The sequence below is a fragment of the Pongo pygmaeus genome, chromosome 7 (genome assembly GCF_028885625.2).
Source record: "Pongo pygmaeus isolate AG05252 chromosome 7, NHGRI_mPonPyg2-v2.0_pri, whole genome shotgun sequence".
In the NCBI taxonomy this organism is placed as follows: Eukaryota; Metazoa; Chordata; class Mammalia; order Primates; family Hominidae; genus Pongo; species Pongo pygmaeus.
The window spans coordinates 131,088,169-131,110,910 of record NC_072380.2 but is presented as its reverse complement, the minus strand read 5'-3'; the positions used below and the strand labels follow the sequence as shown (position 1 = coordinate 131,110,910).

General features: G+C 40.8%; 1 protein-coding gene across 7 annotated transcripts in view; it reads left to right on the top strand.

The window, feature by feature from the left end:
• SAMD12 (sterile alpha motif domain containing 12) overlaps positions 1 to 22,742 on the top strand; it is a 515,818-nt gene that overhangs the window by 244,212 nt on the left and 248,864 nt on the right. For 5 of the 7 annotated variants that reach the window (XR_008504031.1, XM_054497449.2, XM_054497451.2 and 2 more), the window contains exon 4: positions 19,265 to 19,405. Coding sequence is in view for 6 of the 7 variants with exons in the window: in XM_054497449.2 (XP_054353424.1) it covers positions 19,265 to 19,405 (141 nt within the window). In the remaining variant the exon portion in view is untranslated. Of the gene's footprint in view, positions 1 to 19,264; positions 21,710 to 22,742 lie in introns of those variants that run through there. The other 2 variants (XM_054497445.2, XM_054497447.2) reach the window with 1 other exon arrangement.

Below are 22,742 nucleotides of genomic sequence, written 5' to 3'. Positions count from 1 at the left end.
TCACTTGAGACCAGGAGGTCAAGTCTGCAGTGACCTGTGATTGTGCCACTGTACTCCAGCCTGAATGACAGAGTTAGACCTTGTCTCAAAACAAAAACAAACACACACACAAAAAAACTGCTTTATGGAAGTATAACTGATACACAATAAATTGCACATATTTAAAGTGTATGGTGAGTTTTGACCTATGAATATACCTGTGAAACCATTACTACAATCAAGGTAATGAACATGACTATCACTTCCCAAAGTTCCCTCATTTTATTTTTAATCCAGCTCTCTCTTCACAACCTTTCTCCCTCAGTTCCACTGATCTACTTTGTCAAGCAGTTAAGTTTGGTTTTTCTAGAACTGTATATAAGTGGAAGTGATGGTACTTTAATGAGGCCTCAAAATAAGAAGATAAGGAAAGATTCTCTTTCTTTCCAAAAGTTCTCTTCATATAAGCAGAGAAAGACCAGGCAGCAGAGGGGGTGGAGAAGATAAGCTTTGGATTTGGAAAAACAGTAATCCAGAATTCTTCTGTCCTTTGCTATCTATGTGATCGTAGCCATTTTATTTATTTATTTATTTTTATATTTTTTTTATTTTTGAGACAGATTCTCATTCTGTTGCCCAGGGTGGAGTGCAGTGGCATGATCTCAGCTCACTGCAACCTGCATCGGCCGGGTTCAAGTGATTCTCCTGCCTCAGCCTTCCTAGTAGCTGGGATTACAGGCATATGCCACCATGCCCGGCTAATATTTTTGTATTTTTAGTAGAGATGGGATTTCACTATGTTGGCTAAGGTGGTCTTGAAAGGCTGACCTCAAATGATCTGCCCAGCCTCCCAAAGTGCTGGTATTGTAGGCATGAGCCACCACACCTGGGCAATAGTCATATTATTTAAATTCTCAAGCCCTGGCTTGGCATGGTGGCTCACACCTGTAATTCCAGCGCTTTGGGAACCCGAGGCAGGTGGATCACCTGAGCCCACGAGTTTGAGATTAGCCTGGGCAACATGGTGAAACCCTGTCTCTACTAAAACAAAAATTATCCAGGCATGGTGATATGTGCCGATGGTCCCAGCTACTGCGGGGCTGAGGTGGGAGGATCACTTGAGCCCAGGAAGTCGAAGATGAAGTGAGCTGTGATTGCACCACTGCACTCCAACCTGGGTGACAGAGCGAGACCCAGTCTCATTAATTAATTAATTAATTAAATTTGCAAGTCCCATTTTCCTCATTTTTAAAATGGGGATAATAGTTGAACCTACCCAGAGGGTTGTCACAAAGATTAAGGAATGAGAACTTGTTCACAGTTATACCCAGCCCGGCATAATTAGAATGAATTGTTCATGGATGATGTTTTTATTATAATACTGATGATGTGAAAGGTTTATGGTTCAATTTCAATGTAATTTCTTTACCTATGTGGGGTCAAACAAAAGATATCTAACCTAGGAGAAAAACTCAGTTATCGAGTGACCTAGACATGCTAGACTCTTCACTGTTCCACAATCTGTAGACTTGGGGTTTCTGTGCTTCAAGGACCTTATATTGCAAGGTGTGTTCTAGTGACTCCACCTTGCCAGATTTATCAGCACTCAACAGACAACAAGTTGCTTTTTCCTGAACCATATTTCTCTGGGATCTCATTCTCCCAGATTTTTTTCCATGTCTCCTGTCGCCCCTTGGGAGTGTCCTTGTTGGTTCATCTCACTGATCTACCCACTCAGGACCTCAGTTCCTCAAGGGATGTCAGTCCTAAGACCTGTGATCACACTTGCTTTCTTCTTGCCTATGGGTTTGTATGTCAGATCTAATGATGGTGGCTCCCAAGCTAAAACCCCACACCAGACTTCTTGGAGCTCCAGCCTGTACGGCAACATGCCCACTTTGCATTTCTATTGAATATCTCATAGATGTGGGCAGTTTGGATTTATTATATGTCCAAACCGCAAGTATTGTTCTTTTTCCTCATCCTTGCTCACTCAGTCTTCCCCATGTTAGCAGTTGCACTTTCTTTTATTGCCCAAGCCAGAAACATGTGGCTCACCCTTGGCAACTTCTGTCTTGCTTCAGATACCTCATTTCTCATCAAATCCTTTAGATTCTGCATGCAAAATTTCCCCTCTCTGAGCATCTTCCTGTTACCACCTCTCTAGTAGAAACCACCGTAAACTATGGGCTCAACAGAAGCTCTAGGTTCCTAACTGGTTTCTCTACTTTGAAAATCACCTGGATTATCAACTGGCACATGGTAAGTCATTAATGGTTTATTAAATGAATGCTGAACTAAACAGGCGCAGCCTTCCTAAGTAGAAGTAGCATGGTTCTTGTCTTTGCTCTGACAATTACTAGTCTTATGACTTTGGACAAATCTCTTCACTTTTCTGGGCCCATTTCTTAACTTTAAAATGAAGATGATACTATTCTCCCTTTCTCACAGAGCCATTTATTCACTCAGGAAAACTTTAATTAATATCTACCAACTGCCGAGTGCTGCAGTTACTGAGATAAATACAACCCATGCTTTCTTCATAGAGAGCCCAGAGTTTAGAAGGAAAAACAGGCATGTGAACATATTCATGATTATATTATAATCGAGTAGGTGTAACAATAGAAGCCTACACAAGGTACACCTTTATGTAATGTTTAATTTGAAATGAAGGCATTGAGTCAGGTACTCTACCAGACACTTTCTAATTTACTGCCTAATTTAACTTTCACATAGAAAACTCGGAGTGATTAAAATGATAATTATCATTTTACAGATGAGGAAACTGACTCAGTGGCGTTAAATAAGTTACTCAAGCTCACAGAGCTTGCATGTGGAGACACCAACCTGCAAACCCAGGCTTTTTACTCCAAGTTCAGGTCTGTTTATTCACACAAAACAATACATGATTAAAATATAAGTTATTGAACACATTATTGCTGGAAGAAGAATGAATGGACACTGAACTGAAGCATTTTATAACCAAATCTAAATCAGAAGAGAAAATTATACAAAAAAACTCACTTTTTTCTTCAACTTTCTCTTTTTTTCTGACTTTTTCTGGGTCTATTTTTATGATTCTGATCAATTATAGAAAGAGTCTTATTGATTATAGTGTGTACTTATTGGGACCCACAGTGAACAAAGTGTTACTTAAAACAATGGCTTGAACTCTTTGAGGTTGGAGAACCTTGTACATGACATTTTGGTCCCTGAACACTGGCCTCAGGGTGTTTGCTAAAGAAAACCCAAGTGACAATTGCTTTTACTTTCTTTCTAAGTAATTCATGAAATTTTTAGTGGCATCTTGGAGTCTTAAGAGACAGCTCAATTTGAGAATTACTCTACGTATCTGAGATACACGTTCTGTAATATTAGAATTATGAAAAGGGAAAGAAGGACATCTAAGTGGCCTGGGCCTTCAAGCATAAGTCGTGAGTGAGTAGTGAATGAGGGAGTGTGGTACGTAGGCTTTGGCGTTCATGTGAGTGTTTGTAAATATAAATTGGCATGGATGTACCATACATTTCACCTGAGGGTATAAAGGGTCACATTGCTGACTCACCTGTAGCTAGCCCTCAGCTTTTGAACCCATTATCATCCATTGCTAATTTATATTATATTATGTGCCAGGAACTGTGCCAAGTGCCTTCCTCTGTATTAATTAATTTAATCTTCATAAATATTCCTATACTGTTAACATACCCACTGATGAGATGGGAAAATGGAGACTTAAAGCAGAGTAAGCAGCTTACTGGGTAGTGTGTCATGGTGGTGATTTGCACCCAAGCATCTGACTCCACAGAGCATCCCCTTAAGCATCATAAAGCCATTTGTCCATCTTCGAGAGCCAGCCAGTGCCCTTCCCAATCTTCAGGAGTTATCTTCTTCATCGTGGTATGAGCTCCCTTCCTTCTCTCCTCATATGTTTCTCTCATCTTCTTCCAACTCCAGCACTATAATCTCTGGAATAAAAGAGCTGAGAGGATAAAGCCATCATCCAACTATGTCTCAAGTTCCACAGTCATTCGCACCATCACTAGCCTGGGTCTACTAGGTGACTGTTGCAGGCCTATAAGTCTTTTGGCAAAGTCAGGATATTGGCACTACAGACGTGGTAAACCCACTCAATTCAAATATACATGAAAATGCAATATGGGACTGTCACTCTTAAGCTCTGCCATATTCTCTAACTTGGTTTTCTCTCAACAACATTTATTTTGACACTGCCCAAATATTATTTCACTAGTTTATTAAGCAATGTCCAGGATTTTGGCAATATATAAATGAAAAGATACATCCTTACTTTCAAGAGCTTATAATTTGAGGAGGGAAATAAACATCTTTACTGTAGCACTTGCCACATTGTATTTTACCTGTAGGTTCCAAGGTGAGTGACGAAGAACTTGCTGAGCATCTAAGACCTGAACCAACCCTTGAAGCTAATCAGACAAGAAGGGAGGAAAGATATTTGAAGGCTGAGCATGTGTGGAGATGTGGATAATGGAAATCTGTTCATGTTCCTTATCTCATTCCAACATAACTTTTAGTATGTAACCTGCTGACATCAAATTTTGAACTTCAAGCTTGATGAGCATAATGTTACTTTCTTTAAGGAACAAAGGGAACATGATGTAGATGTGTGTTTGTATTGTCTCTTCAGCACTGAAGCAATGCCAGTGTCAATCCATGTTTATGGCCTTGGTTTCCTCAAATTTTTGTCACTTATCAAATAGGGGAAATTTAGCCAACTTTTATTATCTTTTATTGATGAAGCCCGTGAATTTAAACTTCACTTGAAGTGCTACAGTTATGGGCTTTGTGACCCTTTAAGATCAAATGCATGGGGCCAGGCGTGGTGGCTCATGCCTGTAATCCCAGAACTTTGGGAAGCCAAGACAGGTGGATCACCTGAGGTGAGGAGTTCGAGAACAGCCTGGCCAACATGGTGAAACCCCGTCTCTACTAAAAATACAAAAAAATTAGCTGGGCGTGGTAATGGGTGCTTGTAATCTCAACTACTTGGGAGGCTGAGGCAGGAGAATCGCTTGAACCCAGGAGGCGGAGGTTGCAGTAAGCTGAGATTGCACCACTGCACTCCAGCCTGGGCAACAAGAGCAAAACTCTGTCTCAAAAAGAAAAAAAATGCATGGGTATTTTTGCTCGTAGAACTGAGTCAAAATCCCTGTTCTGAGCTGGGCATGGTGGCTCACACCTGTAATCCCAGCACTTTGGGAGGCCAAGGCCAGAGGATGGGCCAGAAGATTGAGCTCAGGAGATTGAGATCAGTCCGGGAAGCATAAGGAGACCCTACCTCTACGAAAAAATAAAAAATAAAAAAATATATATATGTATATACACACATACATACAAAACAAACACCTAGCCGGCCATGGTGGTGTGCACCTGTAGTTCCAGATACTCTGAAGGCTGAGGTAGGAATATTGCCACGGTGAGCCATGATCACACCACTGTACACCAGCCCACATGACAGAGCAAGACCTTCTCTCGAAAAGTAAAGAAAAAAGAAATCCTTGTTCTGCTACTTGTGTGTGTTTTTAGTTTGTCTCCAAGAACTTCTATTTCCTCATCTTTGGCATGGATGTAAGAATACATCCCAGGGTGTTGCTGTGGATTAAATTGGGACAGTGGGTAGAAAAGAGCCTGACATATAGTAGGTGATTTTTCCCAAAAGTAAGTTTTTTGTTGTTTTGCCTCCTCAGCAACCTGAGTCCTATAAACCCCCAATACTGAGGATTATTCTGGCCCTTGAGTTAACATTTGGTGAATCACTTGGTTGAAAGCAAACTCCTAAACCAATGGTTCTCAGCCAGGGGTAGTTTCGCCCTCCAGCAAACCTTTGCCAAAAATCTGAGACATTTTTGATTAACGCAAGTAGGGGTGGGGAGTATTATTGTCATCTAGTAGGTAGAGGCCAAGGATGCCACACAGCATCCTGCAGTGCATAAGGTAGCTGCTATCACAAAGAATCACCTAGCCCCAAATGTCAGTAATCCCCTGTTCTAGATAAAGTGAAGCAGAAAAGTTTGTCTATTTGCATATCATGTTGATGACTTCTGAAATTTGACATGTAATAAATAGAGTTGCCATTTTCTTTTCACCCCTCTATCATTAGAAAGATTTCCCAGGGTCACCATCAGGATCCCATCCTTTCGGGTGCTCCCATCATAGTTTTGGAGTGAGCTACACAGCTCCCCATAGGGTCTTGGGTGACCTCTTACCTTTCTTTAGGTCTGCTTCCTGAAGACAGTGACAGGTTTTTGTTTTTTGTTTTTGTTTGTTTGTTTTGAGACGGAGTCTCACTCTGTCGCCAGGCTGGAGTGCAGAGGCGTGATCACTGCGCACTGCAACCTCTGCCTCCCGAGTTCAAGTGATTCTCCTGCCTCAGCCTCCCGAGTAGCTGGGACTACAGGCGCGCACCACCAGGCCCGGCTAATTTTTTTGTGTGTATTTTAGTAGAGACAGGCTTCACCACGTGGGCCAGGATGGTCTCGATCTCCTGACCTCATGATCTGCCTGCCTCAGCCTCCCAAAGTGCTGGGATTATAGGCGTGAGCCACTGCGCCCAGCCAACAGTACTTTTTATTGTGCTTACCGCTGTGAGTAGTTACTCAGCACAACATGGGGAGAGAGGGTGTCATATTATTCCCATTTTGCCAGCGAAGAAATGCAATCCTAGACAGGTAAATTATCACAACAATGACCATGTAGCTAATGACTGGCTAATCCAGCCCTGGGTTTTCAACTCCAAATCCAAGACCTCTTTTTTTTTTTTTTAACCAGAACTTTCCTAGTGTATCTCATGGTCTTCATGGTCATGGCTACAGAGTTTTATCACATTATTGTTTTTGTAGCTATTTAATACCTGCTGGTCTTACATTTCCAGGTAATTTTTAAGCTCCATGAAGGCAAAAGTACTGTTACTGTCTCTTCTATTGAATATATCTGAAGCTGTGACAATACTTGTTAATTTTGCTACCTAAGAAATCCCTGATACTGATAACATTTATCATTTAAAAGTTTAAGGAAATACAAATCCCTCAGTATTAGAGAAAGAATGTCAAAGTAGACTTAAAACTTTTTTGAACAGTGCTTTGGCTATAGGTACTGGCTCAAATTGATTCACATGTAGAAACCAGCATGCCCAGTGCCTGTTCTCTTTGGCATGTGAACACTGTGCTTACGTGTTTAGTTGTTATGACCACAAAGTAGAATATTGAGGGGCAAGAAGATGCTTGTTAATAGACACTTACATGCTTCTTGGCAATTAATTTAAAAAGAGGTCTAATGCCCAGTGGGTTTCTCACCACCTAGTGACACTTAATAAACAGAGAATCCCAAACCAGTGCATACAAATGCTGACAAATAAAAGTACCAAGAGATTTGGTCTACCTATCAAAAACAGAAAAGACCTTGAAGGTTGTTTATTTTCTCATAAATCTTCCATTATAGTCTCCGTTATGTTGGTACTAGACTTCTTTGCTTGAAAAATCTGCTCTGAGGTACAAGGCAAGTAATTACTGAGTCTTCCCAGGGACTAAGACAAAATTCCCAAACAAAATCTTTTAGGGTTTTTAAAAATTAATTTTTTGGATGGGATTTGGTAATTATATGTACTAACAAACACTAGAATATTTAACCTTTAACTTACTGTGTGTGAGCTGTGTATTCCTTCTTGAAGAGCTAAAAACAATTCAGGGTCACATTTTCTGTTTGAAAAGCACTGTAATATATTTCTTTCTGAATTCATATTTCAGGTGGGAATTTATGTTATTCCACTTTTCTCCTATTAACCTGAATACATTCAGCCAAAATAATGGATTGTCTAAAATAGTATTTTTACCCAAGACAGGTAAAAAAAAAATCAATATACAGTTTCCATCAGTATGGTAAATTACAGTAACTGCAGTGCAAATTTCCATTAACCCTTCTCTTCCTTGGCCCAGAGAAGGGGCCTTCAATTAACTGCTAATCATCTAAATGTAACCAAGTGAGTGACCGGGCTTGACAGTGGGCTGCGCTCTCAGGTAGAAGTGAGAGGAGACTTATTGGTCTTGGAAGGTTTTGTGTGTATTCTTGCCAGGAAATGAGGCAATGGGTTGGCTGACCTTTGAGTCCTTGCTAGCTCTGGTATTGGGTTATTCGTAGTCACCTTCAGGAAATCAGACGTTGGGCTGGGGGTTACTTAAGAAGCTGGATTTGCAATGCATCTCTAGGTTATGAAAAATGAAGGGCTAGCTCAGACTTGGTCTTGGTCGGCTATTGATTTAGAATAGGCTACACAGAATGGAATCACAGAACTTGGAGTCCATTCCTGAAGTCAGCCGAAACCCTGCAAACAAGGCTGCCTGAATTCCTTTGCACTGAAAGTTGGAGGGACATGGAAGAAGGAAGGTTAAAAGTTAAATTTGGGCCGGGCACGGTGGCTCACACCTGTAATCCTAGCACTTTGGGAGGCTGAGGCAGGCGGCTCATGACGTCAGGAGATCGAGACCATCCTGGCTAACATGGTGAAACCCCGTCTCTACTAAAAAATACAAAAACATTATCCGGGCATGGTGGCAGGCGCCTATTTTCCCAGCTACTCAGGAGGCTGAGGCAGGAGAATGGCGTGAACCCAGAAGGCAGAGCTTGCAGTGAGCCAAGATCGTGCTGCTGCACTCTAGCCTGGGCGACAGAGCAAGACTCCGTCTCAAAAAAAAAAGTTAAATTTGAAAGTAGCAACTTGTAAACCAACTATGACCCATATATACATAATTTGTTTGGCTCTCATAGGATGGAAAAAATTAGCCAATTTTAAACTGGGAGATTTCATAGAACTTCTGGATTTTCACTTGTATCTAACTTAAAAATAAAAGAAGTAGCAATACTTAGCTTGTATTCTATCATAGCAAGAATGGATTGGAATTGCCCATTTTAGGGAAAAAAAATTGTCCAGTCCACTACCGTCTATCTTTTCTATTTTTTTTTTCTTTTTTGAAATGGAGTCTTGCTCTGTCACCCAGGCTGGAGTGCAGTGGCATGATCTCAGCTCACTATAACCTCCTCCTCCCAGGTTCAAGTGATTCTCCTGCCTCAGCCTCCCCAGTAGCTGGAACTACAGTTGCATACCACCATGCCTGGCTAATTTTTTTTTTCTTTTTTTGAATTTTTAGTAGAGACAGGGTTTCACCATGTTGGCCAGGCTGGCCTTGAACTCCTGACCTCAAGTGATCTGCCTGCTCCCAAAATGCTGGGCTGCATAGGCTCCCAGAATGCTGGGATTACAGGCATAGGCCACCGCACCCAGCTTCAGTCTACCTTTTCTTAGTCATCCCTTAGGGCAGTTCTCTTCACCCAATTATGTTATCCTGACAAGAGCATCTGAGTTTATGACCTCTGGTATAATTTTATAAGGAGGTTTCCCTGATGCATCAAGCGTACATAAATATGCAGTCAGATTAAGGTGTACTTCAAATAATTTGTAAGAAATTCTAACTAAAATACATTTACCGATGATTAACTTTTTGAGAACCAATTACTATAGGTTCATATAATTCTTACCCACTTACACCATGATAGGCTTTTGTGAAATGCGGAGAGGGATGGCAGTACTGTGACTTAACTGAGAATCCCTCATAAACTAGGATGTTTAAGTCAAGATTCTCTTGGTGCAAGTGGTACAAATGAGCTCAACTAGCTTATCCCTGTCCGCTGCCACATGTTGACTCACATAACAAAGAGTGCGGGGGTATCTGACTTGATGCCAGGCCGTATTTGAGAAACCAAATAATGTTATTTCTCTCTCTTTTTTTCTCTGACTTTCTCCTCTCACCCCACTTTACTCTTTCCCAGCTCTGGTCTCTCTGTTGGCTAAATTCTCTAGGAAATTCCCTCCATAGGGTGGTAAAGACAGCCACTAACAGCAAGTCTAGCATTATATTGTCCCTTGGGACATAGTTGAAGAAAGAAAGAGAACTCTCTTCTTAGCGGCCATAACGATCCCAGCAAAGAAATGTAGATATTCTGGTCTGGGTCACATACCTAGGATTAATTTAACAAGTATCTTTTTAGTGCCTATGTTGAGTAAGGCTCTAATGAGGTGCTTGAGAACCTCAAGGAATCCCTGCTTTTATGGAGCTTAATTACATTATGGGAAGGGGTGGGAGTGAATCCAAAGATAAACCTAATAAGCAAGAAACTTATACAGTACTTTAGAAGTAAAAAGTTGTACAGGGAAATTGCTTTTAACTGTTAAAAACCCCACCAGGTGAGAAAAAGCAGCTCTCAAAAGACAAAAAAGAGCTGCTTTTATCAGAAATAAGCAGAGATGTAGTGTAGGCAAAAATGAAGTGTTTATAATATTAGTTCTACAAATGGAGGGTTTTACTATTCGGAATATCATCACTTGTGTCTCACCTCTGCTGCTTTGTGGTGGAAGGTAAAAATAAAGAAAGAGACTAACACCAAGCATGAAATGGCGAGTATAGCCCAGCGGTAACTCCTTGCTGCAGGTTTCACACCACAGTCATATAGAGCTTCTGGTTCTTCGGTCTCCGTCTTTGCCTATGCTGTTCCCTGTGCCTTAAATGCTCTTCCTACTAACCATCTTGATTTTTTTGTTTTTGTTCAAGGTTGCCAGATGGGTTAAATGCCCCTATTATGGTCTTGCAAAGAACCTATGATTGTCCGCCTGGCAGGGAAACTATCTTATTTATCATTGTCTACTAGTTTCCAGTAGTATAGCTGGTTCAGTCCATGGTACACATACAAACAGTCTATGAATCTGTTTGATGGCTGCTTTCAGAGACCCATCATTTGTCATTCTCCACCAAGTGAACCATTACGCCCTTGTGCATAGTGATGCTATGACAATGTTCCCACTGCTTGCATTTAAGCCCTCAGAGATGAAGACGTTTTCCTGACCCTCAGCCTCTCATTTGCTCATGAGTTCTGTTCCCTATGCAAGAAGTGGCCTTGAGGAGTACATAGGTTTGTGTAAAGAATCTCTGGGTGGCAGTTTAGGGAGGTGGTTCAGAGCATGGCTTCTGCCTATATTTGTATCCCAGAACTGCAGGTTATTAGGTATAAGGCCTTCAGCTGTTTTATAGCTCTTAATAATAGATAATAATAGTACCTTCAGAAAACTGTTGACAATGAGATAATCTATGTAAAGCTACTAGGATAGTGTTTAACAGAGTAACTGCACCATAGGCATTTGGTATTATTATTACAATTATGAGGAGGAGGAGGGGAGGAGGAGCAGGAGGAAGAGTAAAAAGAAGTGGTGGCCAATCAAGGAACAGTAGTATCCAAATTGTGTTATTGTGGTTCCAAGTTGCAAAAGTCCTATGTATGTATTATTTCATTTGACTCTCATGGTCATTCTATGAGATAGTGTAGTTTTCATCCCCATTGTAGAGATAAGTAAATTAAGACTCAGATTGTGCTTTCCTAGGCATTTATCTACACCTGTTAGCTGTGATCCCATGCTTTTGTGATTTTGCCTCTCTGTTTCTTTGTTCCCAAAATTCCAATTTTGGAGTAATGGCACGATTGGAGAAACATAAGTTTGGGCTATGGGACATTGGTTGTATGCCCCGTGCCTGTTGCTCTGGACCAGCCAGACTGGGGTGGAGCTACAGGCATTTCCTTGGTGCATGACCCAGGCCTTTACCTGAGAGCAGTTTTGGAGCTAACCCAGTGCACAAAGGGCCATTTATTTGGGGAACTGTCCAATGATCTATTTCTGGCAGAAAAGAGGCCCTGTAATTCATCCTATTCTGGGAAAAGTGGCACCCCCAACCACATGCAGTGGCACTGAGATTTCCCGATAGGACAGGGTCTGAGGCCACTTTTGGCTCACCTCCAGCTTTCCCTGTCATTTCCAGTCATGCCTTATGACATGCAATCGTTTATCTTGAAAAGTTGTGCCAGGCTGTCTGTTGCAATTCTCTGAGCAAAAGATGAAAGGCACCTGGAATAGAGACCAGAGACCAGGCTGGGCTTGAAAGTCGGAGACATGGTCTAGACCTAAGTCTCTACCTCATCTTCTGTGCTGTTTTAGGCAGGACACTTTCTCTGTGCCTCACTTCTCCATGTGGAGCACAATGAATCCTGTGCCATAGTCAGAAACTCAGATGTTCCTTTCAGCTGTGATAGGCTGAATAATATCCACCCAACAGCATCAGGTCCTAATCCCTGAAACCTGAAAATGTTACAAGGACAAAGGGTATTTGCAGATGTATTAAGTTGAGGATCTTCACAAGGGAAGATTATCTCAGGTTGTTCAGATGGGCCACAAATCCAATCCCAGGTGCCCTTGTAAGACAAAGGCAGAGTGACATTATACACGCGCAAGAGAAGGTGACAGGAGAATGGAGGCAGAGATTTGTGGCCACGTGCAAGGGGGTACTGGCAGCTGGCAGAAACAGGCGTGTCAGAGAATGTATCATGTCCTACAGCTTCCAGAAGGAGTGTGGCCCTTCTGACACGTTGATGTTAGCCCAATGGAACAGATGCTGAACTGCTGACTTCCAGAACTCTGAGGAGTAAATTTCTATTGTTTGAAGCCCCTGTGTTTGTGATAGTTTGTTATGGCAACCATAGGAAATGAATAAACTGCTCTGTGACTCCATTATCCCTCACCTTTTCTTGCTGCTCATCTGCTCAGCAGGGTTTCTAGTCTCAGTTGGTGTGTGTTCAAAAATAGAAAAAGGCACTCATCTTTCTTTAAGCCTCATTTAGTCTCATGTTCTCTATTGCTTTCGATTGGCATGTGTTTCTGCGGTCACCACAATGAAATGGAACCTCTTCCCTCTATATGTTCAGTTTCTTCTTGTTGTTTTACCCAACAGCTTCCAATCAAGTCTTTTACATCTTTTTCTGATATAAGTAATTTAGTAGTCTTGAGAGCATCAATTTGTTGTAAAGAAGATTACTTTTATGTTAATTTAGTGGCACTAAGGATATGTGCTCAATAAATACTTATGAGCACTACTGTGTGCCAGCACACAGGCAGCACCAGGGAATCCTGGGGGTAACAGGGCACCTGACAGGAGAGACCACCCCAGCATATTAGGGTTCTCCAGAGAAACAAAACCAAGAGGGTATATACACAGTATGAGCATATGTATACATACATATACATATACATGTACATACAGAGAGAGATTTATTATAAAAAATTGGCGTATGTAATTATGGAGGCTGGCAAATCCTGAATCTGCAGAACTAGTGTCCCAGTTGGAGTTGAAAGGCTAGAAGCTGCTGTAGAACTAGGAAGAGCTAACATCCTAGTTTGAGTCCAAAGGCTGGCAGGCTGCTGTAAAATTAAGAACCAATGTCCCAGTGCAAAGGCCATCAGGCAGGAGAATTCTCTCTTAGTCTAGAAAGGATCAGCATTTTGTTCTACTCAGGCCTTCAGCTGCTTAGATGAGGCCCACCCACATTATGGAAGGCAGTCTGCGTTATCCACGTCACCAATTTAAATGTTAATCCCATCCCCAAACACCCAGAATAATGTTTGACTAAGTACCTGGGCACCTCATAACCAAGTCAAGCTGGCATATAAAAGTAACCATCACATTTTCTCTTGTGTTACTGGCATTCTAGTGGAGCACACACAGTCATGCTTTTTCTATGTGTGCTCAAGCTTCAGATTGCAGCAAAATTCAAATTTTCCAAGACTGCTAGCAGAGTACCATGTTCCTGCTGCGGGAACATCCTCACTGAATATTTCCTGGCCCGAGCCTCTACAAGGAGTTCTGGGGAATGTTTTTAGCTCTGAGGGCACCTCATAAGGCTAAACAATACAGAGCTGGGTTGTAAGAGGTCCCTCTGATTTCTCTAAGTTCTGCCAGGATATGCCTATGCTTACCTTACCCCCAAACAACTCAGAGCTTTGGGGTTCGAGGAGAGTTTTGGAGGAATAAGAGCATTCAAGAAAAGAAGAATATTTTAATTGTTTTTTCTTTGTTTAATTCTGTCGTGTTTATTCTTCTCCATATCCCAAGTGCTCTCTAAAGAAAAAATAGCAGTAATACTACCAGGATTTCCTCCTTCCAATGCATCCTCTCTTGAGCAGTGACTCAATTTCTTGCTCGGAAATGGTGCCCCCAGCCATTGGTGGCTCAGGTTGAAAATGTGAGTCATCTCTGATGTCTGTCTTTCCCTCAGACCCCATTTCTGGGCATTGTAAAGTTATTAAAAATACATTCAGAGTTTTACTATTTCTTATTACTTCTTCTCCGCCACCCCAGTACAAAGACACTGTTACCTCCTGTTTAGATGACTGTGATAGTCCACGGGTTCCTCCTTGCTCCTACATATACCTCTGCCTCGAATCCATTCTCCACATAGTGACCAGAGGGATTCTTTTAATACCTGATATCATGCCCAAGTTATCCTTGCTCAAAACTTTCCATATTTGGAAGAGTAAAATCCAAAGTCCTCTCGAGGGCTTCCAAGGCCCTGTGTGATCTGACCCTGTCTTCTCTGAGACCTCATTTCCGACCATTCTCTTATCTCACCGGCTGTGCCTAGTGACACTAGTCTCCCTGACATTCCTCTAATTGCATTGACACTTCTATTCCTTCATTCTCCTTTCTGGTTCCAGCCTCACCCCTTCAGAGAGGCCTTTCCTATCCTAACCACCCCAACTACAATAGCCCCCATCTTTTTAATAGGCATCCCTGTCTGCCCCTTCATTCTGCTTTTTCTTCAGAGCACTTATGACTATCTGGGATCATACATCTGTCTCTAGATCTAGTTGTCGGTTTACTTGTATGTCACCATCCTCCCACACTAAATGGTGAGCTCCGTGCAGGCAGAAGACACTACTCATCTCCATATCACAGCACCCCAAATAGTGGCAGGCACATAATGGTGATCAATAAATAATTAATAATGGAAAAGAGTAAAAGGCAGGGAGTAAGAGCAATGTGAAAAACTTTAAGCTTCTTCTAACCCCAAGAGTCTGTGAGTTGGTGAAGGGCCCAGCAGCCCAGGTCACCTAATTACTGTTATAACAACTTTGATGGTATCAGGCAATTCAGTTGGTGCTTCTTGTTTGAGATTGAGTTGATTTTTCACTCCTTGGTCCTTCTCTGTATTGACAGAGGACCGCAGAGCAAGGTGGCCAAGAGATTCCTGTGAGCAGAGGCAGGGAATGTTCACGCTGGGACGGTGCTCCTGTGTTGTCTGTCTACGATGGCAGCCCCCCTCTTCATTCATGTGGCAACTTTAAAAAAAATATTTACTCTGTCAGTAGGTTTTGTCTAACTCTTGCTTCCTCCTTAAGTCCTAGGTTACATGTTCATTACTCATTAACAGCTTCCTGGTGCCCAGACTAGGTTAGATCACTCTGTTCTGACCTGTATTTGCCTTTCTTTTTTTTTTTATTATTATACTTTAAGTTTTAGGGTACATGTGCACAATGTGCAGGTTAGTTACATATGTATACATGTGCCATGCTGGTGCGCTGCACCCACTAACTCGTCATCTAGCATTAGGTAGATCTCCCAGTGCTATCCCTCCCCCCTCCCCCCACCCCACAAAAGTCCTCAGAGTGTGATGTTCCCCTTCCTGTGTCCATGTGTTCTCATTGTTCAGTTCCCACCTATGAGTGAGAATATGCGCTCTGTATTTGCCTTTCTTAGCATTCATCACATACTCGTAGACATTTGCCATGAGCTACCTTCCTTGTCAGCCTGAAGACTTCAGAAGTGACCCTGTCTGCTGTGTTCATCACTGTACCCAGGGGGAGTGTCAAAGTAACAGAGGCCTAGTGAGTGCTCAATAATTGTTTGTTGAACTAACAATTGAATTGTATGATAAACGACAAAAATTAACATAAATTATAAAATAATTTGATGATTGCTTATCACTTCCTTGATACCTCATCAAAACAGTACCACACTTATTTGGACATTTGTTTATTTTGTATTCAGGAGGTGGGAGAATAGGAGATGGATGGGACATTTACTCCTAGAAATAATGTAATTATTACAAAAATTTTCCAGAACCATCCGTCTGTAGAAACCATCCAAAGAAGACCGTGAATCGGATTTTGTTAATAAGATTTTTGGTATACAGATCATGATCTTTTCTAGAAGTGATTTTATCAGGAAATTTTAAAATAAATTTTATCCTTAATCTTTTTTGAAAACTAACCTTTTTATTTTCCTACCAAGGAAGATAAAGCACAACTGAATATAGAGTGGGAAAAATTACGACGAGCTCTCATGTTTTAAATATTCTTTAACTTCTCAATTTCTCTTCCGACAGAGTAGAAATAATTATATTCTCATGATTTGGATTAAATAATTTGAACAGTTGGAAATTTAATATGTGAACTGTTCATAAGCATGATTGTTTGTATCACAGAGTCAGAAAATGAACAGACTTTTATAACTGACAGAATTTTCTGACTCATATATTTAAACCCAATGCTATTAACCCACCAAAGTAGAAATAACATTCTAGTAGGGCTATGTATCCATACTTTGACCAATCAGATGCATTTATGGAAAGGCTGGGGCTACAGGTTTACAGGAAGGCATCAAACAGGAAAGTTGAGCTGTGTGCACTGGAACAAAACCCTCACTCTGATGCCTTAACACTGTGTTCTAACGATGGCCCAGCCAACTTAACACAAAAGCAGCCGTGTGTCTTATCAATGCCTCGGCAGCTCTTGCTAGGAAATGCCACAGCTTGTGAAACCACAGCCCAAATAATTGGGAACAGAAAGGAGGGAGGGTGATCTACATTTTTATGTTGGGAGGGATTAAGATCATCGGAGCTTCAGGGAGTGTTTTATGCAGTATTTGTAAGTTCATGACATGTATAAAGATGTAGATATCTGTTATTTGGAGGCCAATTATCCATATAAATGATATTTAAGCCCTATTCTTTGTTTTCTGAGTGAAACTTCCAGACTAAGGTCTGACAGTGAGCAGAGCATTGGACTGCAGGGCTGTCCTGGAAGCCAGGCACTCAGGCTCACCTCTCCTTAGCATTCCTCTGCTTTTTACCTTTGTGTGTGCCAGCAGCCAGAAATAGGGAAAGGAAAGGAAATCTAAAGCCATCTGTTTGACTTCTTAAAAACATGTAAATTCCAGTCACAAGGCCAACTGCTGCTGTAACAGATTATCACAAACCTCCATGGCTTTAAACAACACAAATTTATTGTCTTACACTTATGGGGGTCAGAAGTCCAAAAATGGGTCTTATAGGGCTAAATTCAGCATGTTAGTGGAGCTGCTTTCTAGAGGGTGTGGGAGATAATTCATTTCCTTGCCTTTTCCAGTTTTTAGAGGCTGCCTGAATTCCTTGGCTCTTGGCCACTTCACTTTGACCTCTGCATCCATTGTCACATCTCTCTCTGGCTCTCCCATCTCCCTCTTTCACTTCTAAGGACCCTTGTGATTAGATTGGACTCACCTGGATAATGAAAAGTACTCTCCCATCTCAAGATCCTCCTTACCTTAATCACATTTGCAAAGTCCCTTTTGTCATGTAAGGTAAGAAATTAACAAGTTCCAGAGATGAGAACATGGACATCTTTAGGGGCCCATTAGTCCACCAACCATAGAAAACAGTGGAAATTACTCGAGTCCGATTTTGTCCTTTCCTTCCTTTTCTCATGACCACCACAATCTGCCTGGTGTTTCCAAGCCTGAGCTGTAGTTATGTAGGATTCCCCTTACAAATGCAGGCTCCACTGAAGCTTCAGACCTCCACCCCCAACCACTGCAAACATGTGCACATCCAAGAACTCACTTCCTCTCCAGGCATTGGCCCAGGGCCACATCTATATTAGTATAATTCTCACTAGTGTTGCTTATTAAACATCTCACTTCTGGGCACATGTTGGGAGTACAATTGGTGGCCCTTTTGTCAGTGGAAATGTTCATGCAACTAGTTCAGGCCAATGATTTATAAATGACTCTAAGCTGAGCATTTCATTGATGGCATGAAGATCTTCTAGCACCTTCTCTTCTCCCTCTTGTTACATTGATCAGCAGCATTCAAGATGGGTAGATTTGCAGTTGACATGCAGAATAAACTGGAAGTAAAGTTTGTTGTAGCCACTAATATGTTGGAATTGTTTTTTACAACAGCATATAAACTAACTTATCCTGACTGATGCACTTAGCAAAGGTTAAAAGGAAGGAAACTAGAAGCATAAACAACACAAGCTGCTGCTAACTGGTTTTCTCCATTCACCTTTCTCCTTGTGAAATGTATATGATAATATACCTAAAGACATCATTCGTCACATGTAATTGCCTCTGTCTCTTCTTCATCTGTGGAAATGAGAAAAGACTGCAGATGTGATGAGTAGGAAACTCGGAGAAGAGTAGGGGGTGGTGCTATGGGCATTTAGCAATGATCACTCTTTTTATTTTTTGCAGTAAACCCTCAAAATGGAAATATGCTTATTTTAGGGCAAGCACAGAGTGGAGGAGAATTTGATGGAAATCACAGTAGGAAGAGAAGTATACAGGGAAAGAAAGGTTGAAGAGAGGCCATGCCAGCTGACCATAGCCCAGGGTGTCTGCACACTGCAGGCACTCACACCTCGAGGTGCCTTGTTTTTGAACTCTTTTGATGCCCTTTTACCCTACTCTTCTCCCTCTCAGCCCTGCTAAAACCCTTGCATTAGGCCAGTAATTGGGATTAAGGCATAGCTCCCACCAGCTAGAGATGGAACCTCCAGCCCAATGCCAGGGGTACAGCAGGAGTGTCAATTGCCTGCAGATTAAAACTGGACTTTAAATGCATATTTCACAGAAATGTTATTATATCCTGTGTTATGCATTGCTAGAGTTTCTGTATATACCACTGTTAGAGCATCCAGTGCTTCAGCTGAGTTGTAAGTGAGTTGTCAGTGACTTGGGCTCCTGTGGGCCAGCCTGAGAATCCAGCCCCCAATGAAGAGCATGGTTTCTATGGCAACCTGCAATTTGTGACCCAAATATCCAGGTTAAGGTTTTCCTATTTTATCTAACTGAATGTATGAGTCACACATTCTAACTGAATGTGTGAGTCAGTGGGGTTTCCCAATGTTCAATTAAAAGTTAGGCTTCTCTTTTAAATATGTATATTTTTTTCACCCAGATAATCCATTTGTGTCAGCAATAATAATGGAGGACCTTTATTCTAAAATGTCTGTGTTTAGGTAGAAACTTCTGTGATGGCAGGGTTAGTCAAGACCAATATGGACATCTTTCTTCAGCAAGTAGTTCATTTGCTTTTCCTTTTATTTCTTAAAACCCTGCAGGGCGAGCCCTGCTGAGACTTACTGACAAAAAGCTCGAGCGAATGGGGATTGCCCAGGAGAACCTCCGGCAGCACATCTTACAACAGGTGCTCCAGCTGAAGGTGCGAGAAGAAGTCAGAAATCTACAGTTACTCACACAAGGTACCCTGTTGCTTCCTGATGGGTGGATGGAAGGGGAGATGAGAAGAAAGAGCACCTTACTATTAGGACAGACGGGAGTCAGGGAGAATTTGTTATTGTTTCTTCGCAGAATTTCCTTCATAGAAAATAGTATACAGATTTAAAGATTACTTCCCTTTGAAAACTTTTTTTATAGCTCACTAGAGAGAAGGATGCACAAATAAGTAATGGATGAGCAAACAGAATTACCTGAGCTAACTTCAAGGTTGTCACATACAGCTGTATGGATTGTATACTGCACAACCCCAGAGAATACCAGTCACATCAATCAGGGTACGACTGCACTCACTAGAGTTGTATAGTGTGCAGCCTGCACAACTCTACAATCCAGCTCTAGCTATCTTCACCTGCGCCAATTGTGAGGGCGCTTTAGAATTTGAGTGATTCTATAGTTACGATGACCAGTGATATAAGTGGAGTTTTTGTTGTATTTTTATTTTGCTTTTCACCGGTTAGTGGGAGAAAAACATTTTAGATATGTATAACTATACATGAATGTATTATACACACACACTTTAGAGATTGTAAGAACCCCATTTAGCTTCTTGAAAGTGGAATAATTTTTAAAATAGACTGTAGTGAATCTAAAACTAGACTGTTAAGAGTATATAATTCTTAACAGGAATTATAAATAACTTCAATATGATGAGAGCACTTAAGATCTCAATAACTGTGGAAGTGGCAAAATAAAGCTAGAATTCGAAGAAAGCCTTAAGTTACACTATATGTAACTTATATGTCTACATAAGATTTGGATGCTGTCAACTTTCATTGGCTATAAACTTTATTTGTTTTACTTTAGTGTCCATTGTACATCATTTTAAATGAAAGGATGATAAAGTGTGTTTTTGAGAGCCTTGAGTATTTGTCATTCTGCAGAATATTGTAATTGCATGCATACTGATATTGGAGAAATCTGGGTCAGCCAAGTTTCATGTTATTGCCTTTAGATTAACCTAGTAATAGTCCATTTGCCTAGAGGAAATAATGTGCTTTCTGAAAGATGACTATTCTAGAAGGATAAATATAGATTTCAAGTGATCATAAAATAGTATTGTTTGTCTCATATGCATTATTTGCATTTTGTCCTCAGAGACTTCCAATGGTGAATTTACTGGTATACTAAGTGATTTAAATTTGAATGTGAAATACCGATATGCTTTTAAGCTTCTTTTAAGAAGTAGATAGAAATACGAAGATTATGATAAGAAAGTCTGTCACAGTGCTATTTGGAAAACGGAAAATTTACAAACAACCTAGAGGTCCAGCAATGTGAAAAGAATCAAGTAATTCTGCTTAAATTCATAAGATTCAGTATAATGCCCAGTTATTAAAATTACGTCTTTAAAGAATACATGACAACGTGGGAAATTACTTCAGTCATACAAGGTGGGAGGAAAAGTCATGTGTAAAATTGTATACATAATATAAGCCCAATTTTATAAAAACCATATATTCTTATATGTACAGAAAAAAAGGACTGAAGTAAATATGCCAACCATTTTAATAAAGGATCTCTCTGGATTGTGGGATAAGTGGGTGATTTAAATTCTTATTTTTTCTATATTTTCCAAATCTTCTGTAAATTCATATTACAATTATAATCAGAAAATACAAATATGCATTTTTTTAAGCTTCAACCACAAGCATAGCTGCCCAGCTTCTGTTTAGTGTCTATGGTTTTCGCAGCTCATTTTTGTTCCCTCTGGTGATGATCTATAGAATGAGACCTAAACTCACGTGTGACGCATTGTGTGTGCCTTTGACTCTTTTTCTCTGCTAGTGTCAGCCTGCAGTGTTTTTGCTTTGGAGAATCATTTTCTACAGCTCTCATTGCCCTAGATGCATAATATATAAAATTTTTCCTAAGATAGTACTCAGGTCTATTAAGCTAAATATACATATGTGTTCTGGGAAGATAATGCCCAGTTCAGCCCTTTCACTTCAGTTGTTGTTGTCACTTTCTTTAGCTTTGAAAGGCTAAATTCTTTCTTTCGGTTCCCTTTGGAAGACCACATTGTTCTCTAGCTCTTGGGTATTTTGTCTGTGCTGATATTACCTTTTTTATTGCTTGTTCTTCACATGGGTTTTTGGTTTTGGTTTTGGTTTTTTCAAGACAGAGTCTCACTCTGTTGCCCAGGCTGGAGTGCAGTGGTGCAATCTTGGCTCACTGCAACCTCCACCTCCGAGATTGAAGTGATTCTCATGTCTCAGCCTCCCAAGTAGCTGGGATTACAGGCATGCACCACCACACCAGGCTAATTTTTTGTATTTTTAGTAGAGATGAGGTTTTGCCATGTTGGCCGGGTTGGTCTCAAACTCCTGGACTCAAGTGATCCGCCCGCCTCGGCCTCCCAAAGTGCTGGGATTACAGGTGTGAGCTGGTTCTTCACATGTTAGTGCTCAAACTCATGTTATGTCAGGCATCCTTCAGAAAATACATAGTCTTATTGAAGTAATAGTTTCTTTTTTTAAAAAAAAAAAGGAAACAAAATTGATAAGTTGTTTTTATGTTTTATGACTAATAATAGAAGTTCTAAAGACAGTCAGATTAGCGTTAAAATATTTTGGGTCTAGGTTTGCTATAATAAAAATATTAGAATTTCATTCCACTCAGGTGAACTGATTAGTTTAAAATATATGTCATATAGAAATTCACCATAAGGGTAGTAGATGTTTCAGTAATGAATATTTGATTCTTCATCTCTGTAAATATTACTCAGCAGAAACAATATGCTGAATAAGTACAAACAAAGACTTTGGAATGTTTTTGGAAATGCTTGGGCTTCCCTCTTAAAGAGGGTGGATCACAGTTCTTATCCATAGAGATGGAGTATCCTTCCATGGCTCACGTGGGGCTGTCACTCTGGTGTAATGCATTTAATTTTTTGTTGTTGATGATTATCTAACATGTTCAGGCTGCGGTAACAAAATGCCATAATCTAGGTAGCTTATAAACAACAAAAATTTCTCTCTCACAATTCTGGAGGCTGAGAAGTCCAAGATCAGGGCGCCAGCAGATTCAGTGTCTGATGAGGGCCCACTTCCTCACAGATGGCCTTCTAATCATTGTAACGTCACGTGGGGTGGGATCTCTGTGGGGTTGCTTTTACAAGAGCACCAATCCCATACATGAGGGCTGTACCCCCATGACCTGATCACCAAGCAAGGGCCCTACCATCCAATACCATCACCTTGGGGGTTAAGATTTCAATACATAAATTTTGAGGAGACATAACATTTAGACCATTGCATTGATATTTAACAAATATTTACTAACCAACACATTTTAAGAAGA